Source organism: Dama dama, chromosome 13 (assembly GCF_033118175.1).
Source record: "Dama dama isolate Ldn47 chromosome 13, ASM3311817v1, whole genome shotgun sequence".
NCBI lineage: Eukaryota > Metazoa > Chordata > Mammalia > Artiodactyla > Cervidae > Dama > Dama dama.
In genome coordinates, this window is record NC_083693.1 from 76,550,261 (window position 1) to 76,573,292 (window position 23,032).

Consider the following 23,032-nt stretch of genomic DNA (forward strand, 5'->3'; position numbering starts at 1 on the left):
CCCACTCCAGTATTCTTGTCTATAGAATCCCATGGACAAAGGAGTCTGGTGGGCTACAATCCATAGTGTCATGTCAGGGGAGTGTATAATTTCCTCAGTTCTGTCTCATCACAACAAAAGTTTGACGCAATGGACATTAAAGCCCTCGGTGCATCACAGCTCTTGGACAGACCGTGTTATAGTTCTAGGTTCTCTGACAGACCGTGTTATAGCTCTCAGACATTCAGTGTTACAGCTCCATGTTACAGCTCAGTTTTATTTAGAAAATAAAGGGAAAATACATCCTTGAGGCATGAGGGCATGCCAACCGAAAAGATGTTAAGAAAAGAGAGAGAGAGAGAGAGAGAGAGAGAGGGAGAAGGAGAAAGAGAGACAGAGAGCATGCGCGCGAGTGGGAGAGAGATCTCCGGCCCTTTGGCTCCTCTTTTTATATGTTTTTTCCTCCCCAGGCCAGCCCTTTATAAATAGGGCTAGCCACGAGTGCTGTTTGTTCTCCCTGAGGTCCTCAGACTTTCCTTTGTTCTATTTTCATGGGCTTTTCCCTTGTCTTTTAGCCACCGCCATTCTGGACTCCTTTTTCCTATTCTAAGTACCTAATAGTCACAAAGAATTAATCATGACTGAAGCGACTTAAAACAGTATGGAGAACCCCATCCCACTGCCTGAGTGTTAAACCAAAGTGCCTGTGGTCAGGGAGATGTCCTGACCTGTCCACCTGTGGGGGGTATAGGAAGGAAGGAAATAACAGACCCCCTCCTTGAGGCTGGCCATTCTAGTAGATATTTGTGATCTTTTTACTGTGCAAATAGATGGGGAAGCAGTGACAGACTTTATTTTCTTGGGCTCCAAAACCACTGCAGGTGGTGACTGCAGCCATGAAATTAAAAGACACCTGCTCCTTGAAAGAAAAGCTATGACAAACCTAGACAGTGTATTAAAAAGCAGAGATATTACTTTGCCAACAGAGGTCCACATAGTCAAAACTGTTGTTTTCCAGTAGTCATGTATGGATGTGAGAGGACCATAAAGAAAGCTGAGCACTGAAGAATTGATGCTTTTGAACTGTGGTGTTGGAGAAGACTCTTGAGAGTCCCTTGGACTGCAAGGAGATCAAATCAGTCAATCCTAAAGGAAATCAGTCCCGAATATTCATTGGAAATATTGATGTTGAAGTTGAAGCTCCAATACTTTGAAAGGTTGTTGCTGAACCATGAAAGATGCTGGGAATCTTGGCCTACAGAGGAGAAGAATTCAATCTGGGGCCAGAGACGAGGCTTGATTGCTCAGAGCTTTTGTGCTATAAAGTTTTATTAAAGTATAAAAGAGATAGATACAGTTTTTGACATAGACACCAGAAGAGGGCAGAAAGAGTGCCCCCCCTCTCCCCCACCGCTAGTCTTTACCTGGATGTTATATAGCTACTAGCAGTCTGCTAATTAAAGAAAGGAAATGTCTCAAAACTCAGAGAGTGGCACCAGGCCCCTCACCCACAACATCCATTCTGAGATAACCTTGGCACGAGGTGAGTCATCCCAGGCCATAAAACGATTGACATGAATCTTGAAGAAAGGCAGATTTCCATACAAACATACAGTTTCATTAACATAGATTAGGAGGACAATGTATGAATATAACTTACTGGTTTGTCAAGTCGATTCTGAGCCTTTAGGTGGGACTGACTTGAAGACAGAGTCTGGGATAAATACATAGCACATTAACATAGCTTAAAAAAACATTTCCATAAGAAAAATTCATTGGTTAGCTCAAGGTTCGAGAAAAGTTAAGTTCAGGTGGAACCAGGTGTCATTATGGCAACACAAAATTTTAAGAGAAATCTCTTTTTAAATTTGTATAGAGAAAGGGAAAAAAGTATCACACTAGTTTGTTTCCTCCTGACACTTAAGATAGAGATAAAAAATGTCTGACACTTCCAACCTATTTCTTCTGTTTGGAGACCCCTGGCTTTCCTACCTGTTACCCTCTCAACTTTGGCCACCTGATGCGAAGAACTGACTCATTGGGAAAGACCCTGATCCTGTGAAAGAGTGAAGGCAGGACAAGGGGACAACAGAGGATGAGATGGTTGGATGGCATCACCGACTCAATGGACATGAGTTTGAGTAAGCTCCGGGAGTTGGTGATGGACAGGGAGTCCTGGCATGCTGTAGTCCATGGGGTTGCAGAGTCGGACACGACTGAGTGACTGAACTGATGTGTACTCTGCTTCCTCACCTCCACACCCTTGTTCTGTGAAAGAACCGGGCATCAACACCCCTATGAGATGGTTATTTTGAGACATTAGCCTGACATCTTCTCTGGTATGCCAGCTTTCTGAATAAAGTCATTCTCGGATTTATTGGCTTGTGCAGTGAGAATATCAAGCTTGGACTCGGTAAGAGTTGCTCAGTGAAAGATGGAGAATTAGGCGTGTAAAGTAGGTGAGGCTTGGTCTCAATTTTTCCCAGCACCAGGGTCTTTTCAAATTAATCAGTTCTTTGCGTCAGGTGGCCAAAGTATTGACGTTTCAGCTTCAACATCAGTCCTTCCAATGAACACCCAGGACTGACCTCCTTTAGGATGAACTGGTTGGATCTCCTTGCAGTCCAAAGTACTCTCAAGAGTCTTTTCCAACATCACAGTTCAAAAGCATCAATTCTTCGGTGCTCAGCTTTCTTTATAGTCCAACTCTCACACCCATACATGGCCACTGGAAAAACCATAGCCTTGATTAGATGGACCTTTGTTGGCAAAGCAATGTCTCTGGTTTTTAATATGCTGTCTAGGTTGGTCATAAATTTCCTTCCAAGGAGTAAGTGTCTTTTAATTTCATGGCTGCAATCACCATCTGCAGTGATTTTAGAGCCCCCCCAAAATAAAGTCAGCCACTGTTTCCACTGTTTCCCCATTTATTTGCCATGAAGTGATGGGACCAGATGCCATGAACTTAGTTTTCTGAATGTTGAGCTTTAAGCCAACTTTTTCTCTCTCCTTTTTCACTTTCATCAAGAGGCTCTTTAGTTCTTCTTCACTTTCTGCCATAAGGGTGGTGTCATCTGCATATCTGAGGTTATTGATATTTCTCCCAACAATCTTGATTCCAGCTTATGCTTCATCCAGCCCAGTGTGTCTCATAATGTGCTCTGCATATAAGTTAAATAAGCAGGGTGACAATATAAGCCTTGACATACTCCTTTTCCTATCTGGAACCAGTCTGTTGTTCCATGTCCAGTTCTAACTGTTACTTCCGAACCTGCATACAGGTTTCTCAAGAGGCAGGTCAGGTGGTCTGGTATTCCCATCTCTTTCAGAGTTTTCCACAGTTTATTGTGATCCACACAGTCAAAGCCTTTGGCATAGTCATTAAAGTAGAAATAGATGTTTTTCTGGAACTCTCTTGCTTTTTCAATGATCCAGCGGATGTTGGCAATTTGATCTCTGGTTCCTCTGCCTTTTCCAAAACTTATTTTGTTAGGTAGTTAGAATAGGAAACAGGAGTCCAAAATGGTGGTGGCTAAAGGACAAGGAAGGGAAAAGCCTTTGAAAATAGAACAAAGGAAGTTCCGAGGACCAGAGTGAGGACCTCAGGTAGAACAAACAGCACTCCTGGCTAGCCCAATTTACATAGGGCTGACCCAGGGGGGAGGAAAAAACATATAAAAAGAGAAATCAAAGGGCCGGGGCTCTCTGTTCTCTTTGCGTCTTTGGGTCGGCATGCCCTCACAGCTCGAGGATATATTTTCCTGCTATTTTCTAAATAAAACTGAGCTGTATCATGAAGCAGTAACACTGATCTGTCTAAGAGCTATAACACGGTCTGTTTGAGAACTGAGAGCTATAACCTGGTCTGTCCGAGAGCTGTGATGTGCTGAGGGCTTTAATGTCCGTTGCTTCAAATTTTTGTTGAGATGAGTCAGAACCAAGATTACACTCATCTGACAATTTCTTACACCATCTAAATTAAAAAGCTTCCAGTCTTCTTTTAAAAACTATGTTTTTATTTATTTATTTTTGGCTGAGCTGGGTCTTCATTGCTGAGCAGGTCTTTTCTAGTTGTGGTGTGTGGGCTTCTCACAGGATTGGCTTATGGACACCTCCCAGAAGTGTTTCTTCTGGTATAGAAGAGGTTCCTCCCATGTTGAACTACTTGTAAGCAAGAACAAAGAGGTGCTCCTAGGAACTGAATATGGCCGGGCTGGAGCTGTGTTCAGTTAGAAGGCCTGTGGACAGCCCTCCCTTTGACCACCCCGGCCTTCCTGAGGGCTGGGCCTGAAGGAGGAAACAGAACAGGCGCCATCTTGAAAGCAGGACTCCATCTTGGGCCAGACTGTGGACTTTGAGCTCTATGACCAGTATGAATGGAAATGACATACCAATTGGAAAACCAGGCCCCCGGAAGAGCCCCAGAGCTTATACCTAGACTCTCCATGGCCTAAAAGAATACTCTAATTATCTGTGTAACTGAATAGAATCATACATTCTATTATGTTTACTGGGGTATGATCACAGGCCTATTGATAATTGTTCACTGTTAACTACCTAGGCTAAAGGCATATGAATCGCAGGTTAACTTTGATTGTAACTTTCTTTTTCCTTTGTTTAGACTAGTTTCAGGGAATTTGGGGAGGGGGGTTTGTGCATGTACAGGTAGGGTATATAAGGTTTTCACAAAAACTGGTCGGGGTCCTTGGCTAAGAGGAGACTCTGCCTTGGGCCCGCCGGTATTTAAACTGTACTCCACTATCTGCATTGTCCTTCTGAGTGAGTTTGTTTCGTGGAACGCATACCTACAACAGGCCGGCTAGAGGTTATTTGTTGGTCTGGGAGAAGGACGTGAGGGGCAGAGCCCAGGGTTGGGCAGGCTGGATGGCTGATTGGATGATCAGCGTCTTGGTTAGATGGTTAGTGTGTGGGAAGAGCAGAGTGTTGGGGGGCCGCAAAGAGCCAGCAGACAGAGGGAACCCCATGCTCACACTGCCTGACTGGGTCCTCCAGGGCCAGATGGTCTCCTGGACCATGGTGTCCACCCCATGGCCATCCTGCTGGTCCCCTCCCAGCACCCAGTCTTACGCCTGGTCCTCTGAATGATGCGTGAAGTCCTCTGTCTGTCTCTCTACCCACAGAAACCTGGACCAGCACCTCTGAGGGCCTTGGGGCGAGGTGGCCACACTGACATGATGACAGCTCCCTGTTTGGAGCTGGTCCTGCTGGGCCTCAGTGGTTGTCCAGCGGCAGGGCCTCCCTTCCCCCTGAAAGGCTTGAGCAAACACTAGCATGGCCCCCAGCTGACAAGGCAAGTCCCCATGAAGACCCAGCTTCCCTAAAATGCTGTCCAGAGAGAGCCCAGCAAGGCCAGCACCCACCCAGACCCTGGCCCCCTTCTTGGAGCTGCCCCTGAGCAGGATCCTCCTCTGCCTTGGAGAGTGTCCAGTCTCCTCGGTCCCCGGTGTCTGTGAGGACAAAGTCCTGACTCCATCCTGCACCCAGGCCGGCCAGCGGACACAGCGGCCTCGTCACATGCAGGTGACCACCCTTCCTGGTCCCTCTCTGGAGCCCTGGGCCCCATCCCGCATTTTCTGTGACACAGCCATCACCTCTGTGCAGGCCAGGCTGAGTGCAGTGTCCCCAGGGCCCCTTCTGAGGTCCTTCTCACTGACCAGGCTGTGGACTCCACGAGGCAAGGAGATGTGTCAACATATGGAGACTGGCCAGTGAGCTAGGTGAAGTAAAGTTGCTTTATTGTCATTAAAGAGATAAAGAGACAGCAAAGGGAATGAACAGGCCCCCACATTATACAGAAAAAGCTTCCCAAGCTCCGAGGCTATGGTCCTTCCTTCCAGCCCTAGGGGCAGCGCCTCCCATCCAGAGATGCCCAAGCACGTTTCTGCAGTGACGGGAGAGTCTGTACTGGGAGGCGAGGCAGGGCTCCGGGGCCTGGGGCTGGGCCTTTGTGGGTCTCTGGTCTCACCTCTCACCCCCGCCCTTGGTGCAGGCTGAGCTCCTGCGGGACGTGTCAGGCTGTTGGCCGCAGGATGGACTGGCTGCCCTGACGTCCTGTATTCTGGGAGCCCCTCCAGCTCTGTGCACTGGGGACCAGTCACCAGGCCCCTCTCCAGGCGGTCCATCTGGCTGGATGTCACCCCTTCCCCCACCAGGGCTCCTGCAGCAGCTGGGGGCCCAGGCCCTGCTCGCAGCAGCATCCTCAGTGGAGGTGACCTGAGTAACCGTTAGTGGTCCTCCCAGGAGCTTCCCTGCTGGGAGGCTGGGTCCCTGCAGGACAGCTGTTCCCAAGGATCTGACACAGGGGCTTCCCCCAGGGACCTTTGGTCTGGATCCGGCCTGGACAAGATGCATGGCAGGGGTGCCCTGTACAGACAGCCCTGGACCCAGACTCCTACTCCTCCAGGCAGAACTGAACTCTGACCTGTATATTCCTGGTGGGGGACTCGCAGCCCATTGGTGTCTTTCAGGCTTCCCAGAGGCCCTCAGCATCCATCAGCTCAGGCTGGGTCACCACCTGGTGTCCACTCGGGTCTTGGGTGGGCGGGCCAGGTTGTCATGGCCACAAGGTCAGAGTGGAGATGCAGGTGAGTCTGGCCGAGAGGTCAGAGGTCGCTGGGTCAGAGCGTGAAGGAGCAGGCCTGGTGCAGGTTGAGGCTCAGAATAATGGACGCTGCCCAGTTGGTCTGGGGTGACCCTGGACTCTGCTCACAGGAGCTCTAGGCCCCCTGTCCAATCATGTTTCTGTAGTCGGGGACGATCGTCCTCTTCAGCTCCACTGCTGAGGAGAAGATCCACTTCACCTGGGGGGCGGGGACAGTATGAGCAGAGACTGGACCCCACGTGGGCCTCCCCCAGGTGCATGAGTAGACAGTGAGTGGTCAGTGAGGGACAGTGAGGGGACACTGGGGGAACACGGGACAGTGAGAGACAGGAAAGTGAGTGGACAGTGAAGGGAAGTGAGTGGACAATGGGGGGCAGTGAGGGAGGGGGAGGAACACTGAGGGGACCCTGGGGACAGACAGGGGGCCCGAGGGCCCAGCGGGGTGGCCCCCCACCTTGAAGAGGGTCACGGTGGCGCTGTAGCAGACGCTGAGCAGGAAGAGCGTGATGAAGATGGAGATGGTCATCCAGAGCCCGTCCAGCTCCCCATCCAGGTCGTCCGTACAGCTCTCCTCCTCCAGTTGCAGGTCTGCACAGGGAGGGGTGGTCAGTGCCGTCTCTGCCCACGGGGGGCTGGGCAGGGTCGTCGGGGCCTCAGGGCAGGGCTCCCTCTGGGAGGAAGGTGGCGTGATCCCCCCATGGGCTGGGCAGGGGTCCCCTGAGGTCAGTCTCTGGCCCCAGCCCCAGCCCCTACCCCTCCAGCCCTGGCCACTGTCTGGGCCTGGCCTGTGGGGTCCTGCTCCCATCCTGAGCTGTGTCCTGACCTGGGGCCCAGATCCCACCTCCCTGCAGGACAGAGGCTCATGACAGAGTTGGAAGGTGGAAGGTCAGCAGAACTGGGAGGGTCAGCAGAGCACATGTGCCTGGGCCCTGCCCTTGGGGAGGAAGGGCAGACAGTGCCGGGCTGTGTCCCTGTGCCTGAGGGTGAGGGTGCTGGGATGAGGGGCTGAGGGGGGATCTCAGCCTGCTAGGGAGGGGCGTGGGTGCCCCAGGGGAGGCGAGGGATGGATATCTGACCTGATCAGTGTGGTCAGTGTGGGTAAGGGCCACTGAGCAGCCCATGGGCGCTGGAGGGTGGGGACCAGCTGGTGTCTTCCGTGAGGGGTCATGAGACCCAGCTCTGGGTCTGGGCCTGTGGGGTCGCCCCATGGGTCCTTGAGTGTGAGACCTGAGTGTGTGCAGGGGTGTGGGTGTGTGACGGGGGTGAACTGTGCTCAGGTGGGCACCTGAGTGTGTGTGGAGGAGGCTGGGTGTGGGCTGTCTTGTGTGTGTGCGGGGCTCTGGGCTCAGAGGCTGCAGGGAGCAGGTAGGTCCCTTCCCTGGATGTTCAAGGCTCCGGCCAGGGCCCCTTTCAGACACAGGGATGACATCTCCATGAGCGCACAGGCCTGACCCTGGGCAGGGAGAGCTGGGCAGAGCCTCCTGGACAGGGGAGAGTGAGGCCTGACCTCGGGAGCCTGAGGGTGATGCAGGGCCACCCCCGGGCATTCTTGGCTCCCAGGCAGGTCCAGAGTGGACACATGGACGCTGGACACCCAGGGACAGGGGCCTGGGGACAAGCATGTGGCCCTGCCCCACAGCGTGGGCTGGAGCAGAGGCGGGAAGCATTGGGCCTCCATCCCTGAGGGTCTCGGGGGCTTCCCCCGTTCCTGTCCCGAGTCTGGCCCAGCAGGTGGTGGCTGGAGGGGGCCATGGAGCTGCGCTTCTGGCCAAGCCCCTCCGCGGCCTCTGGCAGGCCCCAGGTGGCCTGCTGGACCCACTCACTGTGTGTCTGTCCTGGGTGGGGGAGTCAGATCCCCCCAAAATGGTGAACAAAGTGGCCCAGAGTCATCCCAGCCGCCCCCCGCAGGCCTGGCGGTCACCAGGGCTCTGCCTCGGAAAGAACCAGCACAGCGTTGCAGGGTCCCAGGGCGGTGCTGGGTGCTTTATTCACGGCGGCCCAGGAGGAATGCACACAGGGAGGGGCTGGGGGGTCCTGGCTGGACCTGGAGCCCGGGGGGGTGGGGTGGGTGAGGGAACGTTCGCTAGGTCGGTGGCGTGTGGCTCATTTACCCGGAGGCTTAGAGATGGACTTCTCTTTGTAGTGATTCCGTAAAGCCTCATGCATCACTGCACACGTGTAGGTGTCTCCTTCTAGCCAGCTGCTCCTGTTCACCCTGAGCCTGCTGTACAGGAAGTAGGAGCCGTCGGCGTCCAGCTGGGGCGGGGTTGTGCCGTACTTGTCCTCCGACTCAGGCTGCCCGTCTCTCTGCCACTCCACGTCTATCTCTTCTGGGTAGAAGCCAGTGATCAGGCAGGTGAGGCTGACCGTGCTTTTGCTGAGCTCTTCCCGGGGTGGGGCCAGGACGTACACCTGTGGCTCCAGGGCCTGCCCTGTGGGGACAGGCAAGGCTGTTAGCACAGTGGTCACTCTGATTGGCCCTCCTAGGACCCTCCTAGGCCCATCCGCCTGGCCCACCTTTGGTCCTGGAGATGGTCCTCACGATGGGGGCCGGGAGGCCTTTGTTGTAGACCTTGCACTTGAACTCCTTTCCCCGCAGCCAGTCCTGGTGCTGGATGGGCAGGGCGCTGACCACGCGGTAGGTGCTGTTGAACTGCTCCTCTTTCGGCTTTGTCCTGGCCGTGTTCATCTCCACGTCATCCACGAACCAGGAGAACTTGACCTCGGGGTCATCCTGGCCCACGTCCACCACCACACACGTGACTTCGGGTGTTCCAGAGATTGTGAGGGTGTCCTTGGGTTTCGGGGGGAAGATGAAGACAGACAGTCCTCCCAGAGGTTCTGTGGCTGGCGAGAAGGCATGGTCAGAGTTCTGCATGTGGGAGACCTCCTCTGGGCACGCCTTCTCCACCCGGCTGCCCCTGGGTGCTGTCCGCCACTGTCCAACAGAGGACGAAGCCAGCTGACTTACCTGGGCATTTGGGACACTGGCAGGGTTCCTTTTGGCATTGGCAATCTGCAGAGAGAGCAGACTGGGGGTTACCAGGAGTTGGTAAGCCAGTGGCTGGGCTTAGGGCAGGGACAGGTTTTGGCAGGTCTGAGCCCAGGGCCCGCCTCTGTGGGGCCAAGGGCTGAGGCGTCGTCCAGCCTGCAGCAGCCTGGACATCATGGACAGTCCAGGGGACCCCCTCCCCAAGCCTGAGAGACCTTCAGGAGAGGAAGACAGACGGGGCCTCCCCTGACACTCTGGGCCTGGTTAACATCATCCATGGGGTGTGGTCCCTGCAGGCAGGATTGTTGGGTTCACATACCCTGGGGTGTGGTTGTTACAGGAAGGGTAGTTAACTTTGGTGTCGTCTTCGGGACTGGAGGGCTTGCAGCGACACGCTTGTCCACCTTGGTGCTGCTGGCCGGGTGGGCTACATTGCAGATGAAGGTCTGGGATCCTGAGGTGCTGGCGGGCACGGTCACCATGCTGCTGAGAGAGTAGAGCCCGGAGGACTGCCGGATGGCCGGGAAGGTGCGCACGCCGCTGGTCAGGGCACCTGAGTTCCAGGTCACGGTCACCGGCTCGGGCATGTAGCTGGAGACCAGGCAGCCCAGGGTCACGGTGGAGCTGGACGTGTCCCCGCAGCTGGAGGCCAGAGGGTAGACTTTCGGGGCTGTGGTGGAGGCTGTGAGAGAGGAGGCTGGGTGAATGCTGGGTCCGGCAGGACCTCAGGTGCCCAGGCCTGGGGCACGGCTGAGCCCAGCCACCATGTGCTTCCAGAGTCTGACGACCGGCCGGCGTGGTCTGGCCACCCTGCTCTGTGCGCGGCAGCTGGGGTGTCTGGACATAGCTGGGGTCGGTGAGTGTGGGTTCTTGGATCAGAGCCCCGGGGCCGCTCCCCTCCCGTGGGTGCCTGGCCTGACCCGTGCCCCCTGCTCCCCCAGCCTGGAGGAGCCCATCCACCCCACCCTGCTCTGCCCTCGGCCCCCATCCGGCCCGGCCTCAGCCCTGCAGGCCCGTGACTTCTGTGCCAGCTCCACGCACAGGTGCTCTGGGCTCAGGTCCCCGCCCCGGTCCTGGACCCTGTCCCTGAGGTCTCCTCCTTAACTGTCCTCCCCCAACCCTGGTCCAACCAGGCTCCCAGAGGTGTGTCTCTGGCCCCATCCCTCACCTGGTTCCCTTGATTGGCCCCCCGGCCCCTCCCCCTTGCTCCTGGCCACCCAGCTCCTCCTTACCATACCCTCCCGGCCCTGACCTTGCTGGGCGCACCCCGCGCTCAGCACTGTGAGGGCCTTGCAGGGGTTCTGCCTGCACCTCCAGCACCGGGCGGCTCTGCGGGCCTGCAACCTGTCTGACTGGGCTGTCCCTAGACCCTGGTCAGCTCTGCAGGCCTGTAGCCTCATCTGAGACCTCGAGGAAGAGCCTCATGTACTCCCAGCCTTGTCCACTGTCTTGGCACCTGCCCCTTACCTTGGCTGACCCCCATCCGTCCTGAGTCCCCAGAGATGGCTGCAACACAATGGGAACCCTGGGCCTATGAATGGGGGCCACCTGCTCTCATCGGGGAAGCCCTCCCACTTCAGGCCAGAGTATTCTTCAGGTCCCTCTGCACTTGGCTGTGCTGTCTCCCTGACCCTCCACCAAAAGGACTCCCTTCAGCTCAGATCCTCTGCCTTCGACCTCAGCACTCATCAGCCAGCCGCTCATTCCCAGAGCCCGGCTCACCTGCGCAATTCCACCTTCCCCCTGAGACACCCTAGAGAGTCCCCTGCCCTCCCTGCCCCTTTCACCCCCAGAAGCTCTACCTGCAGCCTGAGCTCCATGCCTCCCCCTGCACTCCCAGGCCCCTGCTCACCATTACAATCTCTACCTGATCCCCCAAAGTTCTGGGGGGCTCCTCCTGTCCTCTCACCCTGCTCACACCCACAAGCTCCACCTGCTCCCAAAGCACCAGGGACCTCCCCCTGCCCTCCCAGCCCTCTGCTCATGCCTGCAAGCTCTACCTGATCACCCCAAAGCTCTGTTTCCTCTCTTGGCCCTCCCAGGTGCCTGCTCACCCCCAAAAGTTCTACCTGCTCCCCCAAAGCACCAGGGGAAGCCCCTGTCCTCCTGGGCCCCTGCTCACCCTCAGAAGCTCTACCTGTTCCCCCAAATCTTCAGGGGCTCCTCCTGTCCTCCCAGCTCCTGCTCACCCTCACAAGCTGTACCTGCTCCCCCAGATCTCCACGGGCATGCCCTGTCCTCCCAGGCCCTGCTCACCGTCACAAGCTGTACCTGCTCCCCCAGATCTCCAGGGGCTCCTCCTGACCTCCCGGCCCCCTGCTCACCCTCACAAGCCATGCGTGCACCCCCAAATCTCCAGGGGCTCCTCCTGTCCTCCCGGCCCATGCTTACCCACCAAAGCTCTACCTGCTCCCCCAAATCTTCAGGGGCAACCCCTGTCCTCCCAGGCCCTGCTCACCCTCACAAGCTGCACCTGCACCCCCAAATCTCCAGGGGCTCCCCCTGTCTTCCAAGCCCCTGCTCACCCTCACAAGCCATGCATGCACCCCCAAATCTCCAGGGGCTCCTCTGTCCTCCCAGCCCATGCTTACCCACCAAAGCTCTACCTGTTCCCCCAAATCTTCAGGGGCTCCTCCTGTCCTCCCAGCTCCTGCTCACCCTCACAAGCTGTACCTGCTCCCCCAGATCTCCAGGGCAACCCCTGCCCTCCCAGCCTCCTGCTCACCCACATAACCTGTACCTATTCCCCCAAAGCACCAGGGCATCCCCCTGCCCTCCCAGCCCCTGCTTACCCTCAGAAGCTCTACCTGCTCCCCCAAATTTTTGGGGTTACCCCTGTCTTCCCAGGCCCCTGCTCACCCTCAGAAGCTCTACCTATTCCTCCAAATCTTCAGGGGCTCCCCCTGTCCTCCCAGCTCCCTGCTCAGCCTCACAAGCTGTACCTGCTCCCCCAAAGCTTTGGGGTCATCCCTTGTCCTCCCAGCCCCCTGCTCACCCTCAGAAGCTCTACCTACTCCCCCAAAGCTTTGGGGTTTCCCCCTGTCCTCCCAGGCCCTGCACACCCTCACAAGCTGTACCTGCACCCCCAAATCTCCAGGGGCTCCTCCTGTCCTCCCAGCCCCCCGCTAACCCTCACAAGCTATACCTGCTCCCTCAAAGCTTTGGGGCTTCCCCTGTCCTCCCAGCCCCCTGCTCACCCTCAGAAGCTCTACCTGCTCCCCCAAACCTTCAGGGGCTCCTCCTGTCCTCCCGGCCCCCTGCTAACCCTCACAAGCTGTACCTGCTCCCTCAAAGCTTTGGGGTTTCTCCCTGTCCTCCCAGCCCCCTGCTCACCCTCAGAAGCTCTACCTGCTCCCCCTGTCCTCCCAGGCCCTGCTCACCCTCACAAGCTGTACCCGCTCCCCCAAATCTCCAGGGCTCCCCCTGTCCTCCTGGCCCATGCTTACCCACCGAAGCTCTACCTGCCCTCCTAAAGCTCTTGAGGTACCCCCTGCCCTTCCAGCCTCCTGCTCACCCTCATAACCTGTACCTGCTCCCCCAAAGCACCAGGGCATCCCCCGGTCCTCCCAGCCTCTGCTCACGCTCACAAGCTATACCTGCTCCCCCAGATCTCCAGGGCAACCCCTGCCCTCCCAGCCTCCTGCTCACCCTCATAACCTGTACCTGCTCCCCCAAAGCACCAGGGCATCCTCCTGCCCTCCCAGCCCTGCTCACCCTCACAAGCTGTAACTGCTCCCCCAAAGCTTTGGGGTTACCCCTGTCCTCCTGGCCCCCTGCTAACCCTCACAAGCTGTACCTGCACCCCCAAAGCTTTGGGGTTTCCCCCTGTCCTCCCAGACCCTGCTCACCCTCAGAAGCTCTACCTGCTCCCCCAAAGCTTTGGTGTTTCCCCCTGTCCTCCCAGGCCCTGCTCACCCTCACAAGCTGTACCTGCACCCCCAAATCTCCAGGGCTCCCCCTGTCCTCCTGGCCCATGCTTACCCACCGAAGCTCTACCTGCTCTCCTAAAGCTCTTGAGGTACCCCCTGTCCTCCCAGCCTCCTGTGCACCCTCACAAGCTGTACCTGCTCCCCCAAAGCTTCAGGGGCTCCTCCTGTCCTCCCAGGCCCTGCTCACCCTCACAAGCTGTACCTGCTCCCCCAGATCTCCAGGGCCCCCCCTGCCCTCCCAGCCTCCTGCTCATCCTCACAAGCTGTACCTGCTCCCCCAAAGCTTTGGGATTTCCCCCTGTCCTCCCAGCCCCCTGCTCACCCTCAGAATCTCTACCTGCTCTCTCAAATCGTCAGGGGCTCCCCCTGTCCTCCCAGGCCCATACTCACCCACCGAAGCTCTACCTGCTCTCCTAAAGCTCTTGAGGTACCCCCTGCCCTCCCAGCCCCCTGTTCACCCTCATGACCTGTACCTGCTCCCCCAAAGCACCAGGGCATCCCCCCATCCTCTCAGCCCCTGGTCACCCACAAGCTGTACCTGCTCCCCCAGATCTCCAGGGGCACCTGCTGCCCTCCCAGCCCCTGCTCACCTGCTGCCTTGCTGTCCCCTATCCCTTGGGCTGCACCCTCAGCCTCCCCTGCCCCTCTGGCCCTTCCAGGACTCCTCACTCCCGCCCAGCTCCAGTCCTCACTCCTTTATTTCCTGGGCTCAGCTCTCCTCCCTGGACTTGCCAGGTGCCCCTGCGGCCTCCGGGAAGCTCTCCCCTGGAGGCGCTCTGTCCATCCGGGCCCCTCCCAGTGGAGGTCTGCCCTTGCTCTCTGCTCTTCTCTGTCCCTCCACCCATGCCCTCCTCTGGCCCCTTGTTGCCTCCAGTTTTCGGGTCACCTGCCCTCTGCCCAGCTCCTGCTCCTGGTCCTCAGGCTCCATGCTCTGGTCAGCCCCCTGCATCCTGGGGGGCTGCGGGCTCAGCCCTGTGCTGCCCGCCGTGGACACGGAGCCCGGCCGGCCCCGTAGCCCTGTCCCGGGCTCTGCCACTGCACTTGGCCCCAGCCCAGTTGGGACCCGCAGCCACCGCCCATGGCCTTGCACTGGGACCTACGCTGGCTCCACTGGCCTGTTCAGGAGCCTTCACTGCCCTGGGGTCATCTCCCTTCCCTGCGTCCTCAGATCAGACCCTCCTTCCATCCCGGCTGGTTGTCCCGCCCACCCAGCCCCGGCCTCCAGAGCACCTGGTCATGCGCAGCCCTCCCCGCCTGTCCCCCAGCCCGTCCTGCTTCTCGACGGCCTGGCAGCCCCCCGAGCTTCCCAGTCCCGGGCAGCAGCGCCCTTGGTGCGGGGCGCCCTGCCCGGGTTCTGTCCCCGGGTTCTGTCCCCGCGCTCGTCCCGCACCGTGACCAGGGGCAGCTGCCTCCCCCGGGCCCGGCTCGGCTGCTCCAGCCCCTCCGGGGGTCCTGAGGTCGGTCTCCCTGCAGGGCTCTCATTCCTGTGTTTGCTCATCCTCAGAGCCCCCACTCACCCATGGTGGAGGCCTTGGAGGGGGCTTCCCTGCAGCCCGGGGCTCCAGGCCCCTTCCCTGCTCTGGCCCCAGACACATGTGGCTCCTGGAGTCTGTGGACTGTGTCTGCAGCCCTGCTCCCTAGCACTTGTGACTTGGCCCCCAGAGGTGTGAACTCCCTTCCCCCAGTCCTGCAAACTTGCAAAGTGGATTGAAACCTGGTGGCACGACTTGCTTCCTGAAGTTCCCTTTTCTTCTGGGTGTTTTCTGTCTCAGAGGGCCTGGGGGAGTCCAGATGCATCTGAGGTGCCTGGTGTGGGTATGTGTGTGGAGGTGGGTGAGAGAGGCCCCGGGACCCAGGGGACAGTGTGGCAACCCCAGCGTCACGGGTCTTCACCGTCTGCAGGTATCACGCCTGTTGCCGCACTGCAGCCCGGGGCCCAGGCCCCTCACCTGAGCTCTCTGGGCCTTCCAGCCCTCTGGGCTCCTCAGCCACCCTGGACAGTGTGTGGCTGTGCCGTCTGATGGCTTCAGCGTTAGGCTGGGGTCTGGAATTTCAGGAGCCCCCGCAGCCCCCACCTCAGACACGCCATGTGTGGGGGGCAGGGTGCCCTCCTCCAGGCGGGTGGGCAGCCTGCCTGCTGTGCCTCTTCGGGCCTGCCCCCGGCCCGGCCAGCACTGTGCGGAGGGGCTCTGGATCTGTCTCAAAGTCCTGGCTGCCAGTCACTGGCCCCACAAGCTGCACTCACAGGCGCCTGCACTGCTCACGAACCACATAAATTGTTGTAACTTCTGCTCAGCTCAGCACAAATGATGAGTCTGGAAAAAGGCCTGAGGATTTCTGGGCTTCGAGGGTCAGGCCCGCGGGGCCCACTCACCTGTTGCCCAGGTTTCTGGGGAGACAAACTGCCATGTGGTCCAGGGCACTGAGGGTGCTGTCCTCCTCCTCCTGGCCCCCTGCTGTTGTGGGCTTGGTGAGGAGGCTCAGTCCCTCTTGGGAATCCCTGCAGGACATTTCTGTCCCCAGGCAGCTGGGGTAAGCTGCTCTGGCTGGTGACAGGTGACGATGGGCTGTGGGTCCTCAAGGCCTGGGTGTTATCAAACCCACACAGCGTGCACAGCCCGCTTCTCAAGGTCCCATTCTTTCTAGACAAACCCTTTTACCTGAGAGATTTGGTGAGGCTGGCCATTTACTTAGTGTTGAAACATTGTGAACCTGCATGGTGAAGTCTGGGTCTGCTTTGAGAAAAAGCCGCCTTGCAGCTCTGAGAGCAGAGAGAGGCTTTGAGGTGTTCCTGGCGGCCGGGTCCCAACTGGGATGTCACAGCAGAGGAGTCAGCCTTTCAGGTGTCCCTCAGCCCAGCGGTGAGTCCCCACCATGTCTGGGACCTGGCTCATTCTTGACTCAGCCTGTTGTAGAGGCGTCTGCATGACCTGACCCCTCTGAACCGTCTTTTCTGCACCTCCACCCTGGCTGAGGAGGAGCATCTGGCTGCCCCGTGGCTGCCAGGTACTGGCTCTCACACCCAGCATCCCAGATCCCAATGGTTGCTGCTCCCAGGACAGAGCATGGTGCCTGTCTCACCCTCAGGCTCTGTCTTTGGAAGGACTTTTCGTTCTTGTTGTGCACATCCAGGTTTAACCCAGGAAACAGAAGCCCCTCGAGGACCTTCAGTGGGGACTGATGCCTCTCAGGAAATCAAAGGCTGATAGAATCATAACAAGAGGAGGCGGGGTGCCTGCATGTGAGCTGGTCGTGAGGCCCAGGGGCCCCGGGGAGCCCGGGGGAGGCTGCGATCATCTGTCCAGAGGCTGCTTGGCCCTGGGGGTGGGAGCATCCACTCAGTCTCCAAGGGAAGCCAGGCTTTCTTCGTGTGTGTTGTGGGTGCCCTCCAGGGTTGCCTGCAGCCTTGGCTGTGTGACCAGTCATGCGAGGTCCTCCTCGAGTGTCCGAGGCTGCTCGGGGGCTGCCCCCTTTGCCCCATCTCCCCTCATGTCTGCTGGCGACTGCCTCCCCTGCCCAGGCTGCTCCGCCAGCTTCATCTCTGTCCCTGTTTGCATCCAGCTCTCAGGATGCGCCGGGGCTGTTCGTCACTGTGACCCTGAGCTGCTGTGATGAGATCCGTGTCTCCTGAAGCACTGGGGACGTTTTAAGGGGAAAAGCAGAGGCTGTTTCTTCCGAGCTGCTGCAGCCAGGGAGCCGCTGCCAGCTGGCCAGGTGGGGCCTGGGCCGCAGGGGAGTGGCGGCTCAGTGGCTTTCCTCTGTGTACTTGGACAACTTGTTAATTGTGTGCAAGCAACATTATGCATGTGTGAGGGCCTATAGCATTCTTAGTCTACAACGTGTACATTAGCAGGTTGGGGCTTCCCAGGTGGCACTAGAGGTAAACAACTCACCTGCCAGTGCAGGAGACACAAGAGACACGGGCTCGAAGCCTGGGTCAGGAAGATCCCCTGCAGGAGGGCATGGCAACCCACTCCAGTATTCTTGCGTGGAGAATCCCATGGACAGAAGAAATTGGTGGGCTACAGTCCATAGTGTCTCAAAGACTTTGACACAACTGAAGAGTTTTAGCATGCAATCATGTCTATTAGCAGCTTAAAATATTTTCTGTGTGTGGAAAGCTTCTCTATAGGAAAAAGAGGCCCTCAGGGGTCCTGATGGGGGCTGCAGGGCTGGGGAAGCTGGATGGCTGACAAGATATGGACCCCAGTGTGATGGCTGGGCCATATCCTGTCCAGCTTTCTCTGCCTGGTCCTCAGTGGGAAGCGAGGACAAAGCCCAGGAAGCCATGGGGTATTGATGAAGCCTGGGCCGTGGGGGGATGTCACTGTGGGGTAGGGCTTCTGGGGCTGTTGCTAGAGATAGAGGTCTGATGTCCTGCAGGTCTGGCCCACAGGGAGTGGGCTGCATCCTGGGCTGCTTCCTGTGGGGGTGCTGGATGTCCCCGGCTAGTGGCTGCGTCCCTGGCCAGAGTGTATGCTCATGTCAGGCCGGGCTTCTGGTCAGTTCACTTCTCGGCACATCCTGGTCCAGAGTGTAGTGAGTGAGAATGTTCGTGAGGCCCCTGTGGAAGGCCTCCAGTGGTTCCTCCAACTGCACTCCCTGGCCCCCGAGCACAGATGCCCCCGTGCGTCCGGCCCTCCGCCTCCAGGGTTGACCCCTGTCGACCACTGTATGCCTTGGCGGAGTCTGTGGTGCTCAGTGGGGTCCATACATGTAAAGTGACCACCGGGCGACCTGGCCGTCTGCGGCCCCTGTGGTACCCCGGCCGGGCCTGGGTCCTCATCAGACAGAAGCTGAGACCCTGCCCTGAAGTTGGTGAGGGTGGGGGACCACTCAATAAAGAATGGAGACCCATTGAAAGGCTGTCTGTGTTGATCAAGCAAGTAGAGCAGGCCCTCTGCACCCTCTCGTACAACCACCTGTGGATTAAAAACGCATATTCAAAAAGGGATTCCAGAAAGTTCCAAAAAGGAGGTCTGAATTGGCTGCAGCTGGCTGCTGGCTCCCTAACAGCTATGACACCGCGCTGGGTGTTACAAGTAACCTGGAGGTGACTTGAAGGGTCACACAAGGGAGGGTGTGCACAAGTCAGATGCCAACATCGCCCCACTTTGTATGAGGAAATCGAGAATCTGTAGATTTTGGTATGTGAGAGCACCCAAGAACCAACCTCCCAGGCACCCCATGGGGGTAGCCCTCCTCTTTAACTCAGGTATTTATCTGAAGTCCAACAGTTGTCTGCTGTGACCCTGGTGTGATCCTGGACGTGACCACCCAGATGTGACCCCCAGGTGTACAGAACATGTGTTTCCCGCTCTGAGAGATCCCCGTGTGACCCTGGGCGTGACCACCCAGATGTGACCTCCGGGTGTACAGAGCATGTGTTTCCTGCTGAGTGACCCCATGTAACCCTGGACGTGACCACCCCAGGTGTGTGGCCTCCAGGTATACGAACATGTGTTTCCCGCTCTGAGAGACACCAGTGTGGCCCTGGATGTGACTCTCCCAGGTGTGACCCCCAGGAGTACAGAACATGTATTTTCCACTCCGAACCCCCATCTCTCTGGCAACTATACCAGTGGCGTGGTGCCTCCTGACCCCAGGCTGTCCTCACCACCCTTGGATCCCAGAGCAACCTCGGCCTGTCCTGGCTTTATGAACGGCCTGCGGGTCCCCTTACATGTCACCCCCAGGGTCATGTGGAAGCAACATATGGAATCACATCCATCTGACTCCACAAAACAGAAGGTTCTAAAATCCCTGACGGGGTTCAGGGAGGGCTGGCCACCCCCTTCAGCGTCTACCCCTGTGGCTGCAGTGGGCCATCTTCCTGAGCTGACGCCTGCTTTGGTCTGCTCAGGAGATCCCACCAGGCCGCCTGTGGTTCCCTCTGGAATCAGCTGCAGGCCAGACCCCAGCATCTCCCCGGGGCAGAGTGCGGTGGGTTCTGGACTCCTCCCTGCCTCCCCCGCCTGCCCGCTGCCCCGCTCAGGCGGTCTCTGACCCCCTCCTCCCGGACTGTGGGCGGGTCAGCTTGTTGGAAGCTCCAGCTGGAGGGAAATGGCGGGGGAGGCGGAAGCTGCTGCCTCCCTATCTTGGTTCAGGGCCCAGGGCCGCCTCCTCTCACAGACTGCTAGTGGCCTTCAGGTCTGGGGAGGGGCTTGCTCTTTGGTGGGAAGAGCCCCACCCACATGGGGTTCCCTGGCTGGGCCCTGTGACTCGGCAGGACAGATCAACTGGGAGAACAGCCAGAAGGTTAGGAACATGCTTGCACGCACGCATGCACACACACAGACTCACACACGCCCACACACATGCATGTGAGCACATGTGCACACACACACGGGCACACACACGTGCAAAGACATGCACACGTAAGCGCACACACACACACACACATGCAGACACACACACACGGCACTCATGTTGAGTACTGCAGCATGGTAGCACTGGGCTTCCACAGACCTCGACAAAGGACCTGAGTTCTAGACAAGTGATAGGACAGAGGAAGGGGACTTTGACCTCCTGGAGCAGGGCACTCAGGGAGGCAGGTGTGGGACACAGGAGCCAGGCTTGCCCTGCACACGTGTGGGACACAGGAGCCAGGCTTGCCCTGCACACCGTCCAGTGGCCTCTGGCTGACAAAGCCCTGCTGTGCTCTGAGGAATTGCCCTGCCCGTCCTGGTAGAAGATGGGCAGTGGAGAGCTTTCCTATGTTTGCTTTTTTAATTGCTTGCAGCTCAAAAATAATTTTTACCTCAAAGTGGCCTGAGCACGAGCACCAAGCAAACATGATGATCATGATGATCATGAGCACAGAGTCGCCGTCTCCTGGAGCCCAGGGCCGAGGTGTTCACCCCCGTGACACCTCCATGCTGCCGCCCCATCCACGAATCAGAGGACCGTGCACAACTGATCAACCCCCTGCAACGCCTCCCCTGTGCTGATGAAACGGGGAGTTCAGGGCATCTTAGGGCATGAGCCACCTCTTCCCCCCGCATGGCCCCGCAATAAACCTCTCTCTGCTCCAAACTCCGATGTTTTAGCTTGGTTGGCCTCGCTGTGCATCTGGCGCTGTGTGTGAACGCTTGGACTGCAGACCCCGGGAAGCCAGTGGGGACGGTTCTGCTCCGAGGGCTGTCTGCTTTAGCTTCCTGAGAGAGGGTGTCTGGAGTGAACTTTTTGGAGATCTTGCATGTCCCAGAGTGACTTAATTCCACCCTTACATCTTCTTAACAGTTTGCATGCAGAATTCTCTCAGAAATAATATTTCCCTGGATGATTCAAGCCATCTGATTGCACAGCCCCTTCAGCGGCAGGACATTCTACAATCAGCTAAGGCACTCGGGTGAGGGGCGACCTCTCCCCGCCCAGGTCTACCTCCAAGTGCAGGACTGGAGCTAAGGTGGTTTAATGGGGCTGCATGCTCTGCTAAGTCCCTGCAGCTGTGTCCAACTCTTTGTGATCCTATAGACTGTGGCCTGCCAGGATCCTCTGTCTATGGGATTCTCCAGACAAGAATACTGGGGCAGGTTGCCATGCCCTCCTCCAGGGGATTTTCTTGACCCAGGGATCAAACCTGCATCTCCTGTGTTTACTACATTGTAGGCAAATTCTTTATTGCTGAGCCACTGGGGAAGCCCAATGCTCAAGAGGTCAGTCTTTTCAGACAGTGCTGAAACAGTGACTTCCACCCGCACAAAATGTAAACTTACACTGTCACAAAATTAACTCATTGACCTACATACAAAACACAAAGCTAAGTTTCGTTTTATATGCTAGAAGTTTCATAGCAAATAACAGAATATTTAGGTGACTGTGGTTTGGGCAATGAATTTTAGACCCAACACCAAATGCACACTTGGTGAAAAACAAAAATTCATTAGTTGAACTTGACTGAATTGAAACTTATCTGCCTGTGAAATACACGGTCAGGAGAATGAAAAGATGGGCCACAAAGGGGTAGAGACACGCAAAATACATGGTTAATAAAGGGCTTATTTCCAAAATGGGCAGAGCATGGTTAAAATTCAACAGCAGAGAGATGAACACCCCGACTTATAAATGAGCAAAAGATCTGTGCAGATCTATCCCCAAAAAAGACTCACAGACACACCTGTGTGTGACAGGATGCTCCACCTCACCTGTCATCAGAGACTCAGTTTAAACCACAGTGACACACCGCTTCATGACTTCAGAATCAAAGAGCAAGAACCTGACACTTCCAAGCGCTGGTGAGGACGTAGAGCAATAGGAACTCTCATCCACTTTTGGAGGGAATGCAAAGCAGTGCAGCCAGTTTGGAAGATAGTCTGGCAATTTCTTAACAATCTCAATATGACCTCACCATACTACTCAGCAATCGCACTCCTGTATATTTATCCAAATGAGCTGAAACTCATGTCCTCCTCAGAACCTGCACACAGATATTTAGAGGTGATAAATGTTTATGGATACTTTATTCATATTTGCCCAAACTTGGAAGCAATCAGGATATTCCTTAGTAGGTGAGTGAATTAATCAATTGTAGTACATCAAGATACTGGAAAAGTATTGTGCAATGAAAGAAACAAGCTGCTTTTGGTGAATTGATCCTTACATCATTGTACACGCTGTTAATAGTTTTTTTTCCTGTCTTGTAGTTACTTTCTTCTTCTTTTTTTTTTTTTCCTTGTTATCTTAGCTTCACTGAATTTTTTTTGGCCGCATGGAGCAGCATATAGGATTAGTTCCCTGACCAGGGATTGAACCTGCACCCCCTACACTGGAAGCACAGAGTCTTAGTCACTTGACCACTAGGGAAGTCCCCATGTTTATTGATTTTTGTAGTGACATTCTTTGATTCCTTTGTTTCAATGGGTGTAGCTCCAGTTATGCAAAATGAGTTAAGTTCTAGGATCCGCCATATGACACAGTGCCTGCAGTTAATAACACTGCACGGGGTACCTCAACATTTGTTAGAGAGACAATCCCATATTAACTGTGCATCACACACACACATCCCCACACACATGTCTCCTAAACAATAAGCCCAAAGGCAGACTTTCAGAGGTGGTGGATGTGTCTGTACTTTGACTGCAGTGATGGTTTCACAGGTGTGTGCATATGTCCAAAGTCATGTATACATTAAATATATGCAGGTATTTTATATATCAATTATATACAGGTGAAGCTATCACAAAAGAAGTTAATAAAAAATAAATAAGCCGTCAAGCCACAAAAACACATGGAGGAATCTTACATGCCTATTGCTGGAGAAGGCTACATGCTCTGTGATTCCAACTCAGAAAGACACATCTATAGAGACAGAATAAAGATCAGTGGTTGCCAGGGGCTTGCAGGGGAGGGGTGAGGAATGTGTGAGTGAAGTAGGGGATCATGAGGGCAGTAAGATTGTACTGTGTGATACTGAAGTGGTGACCACAAGAGCAGCAGCTTAAACAGCATATCTGACCAAGGCCGTTCCATGGACAGCAGCCTGCAGGCTTCTGGATGCAAATGGCATTG

At 56.2% G+C, this 23,032-nt stretch overlaps 1 gene segment (V, D, J or C); it reads right to left on the minus strand.

The window, feature by feature from the left end:
- Positions 1-5,714: 5,714 nt before the first annotated feature.
- Positions 5,715-23,032, minus strand: part of LOC133068313 (immunoglobulin heavy constant gamma 1-like) — a 68,318-nt gene continuing 51,000 nt past the window's right edge. The window contains 6 exon segments of the C gene segment in view: positions 5,715-6,800; positions 7,056-7,189; positions 8,713-9,033; positions 9,119-9,448; positions 9,573-9,617; positions 9,913-10,275. Coding sequence covers positions 6,717-6,800; positions 7,056-7,189; positions 8,713-9,033; positions 9,119-9,448; positions 9,573-9,617; positions 9,913-10,180 — 1,182 coding nt within the window.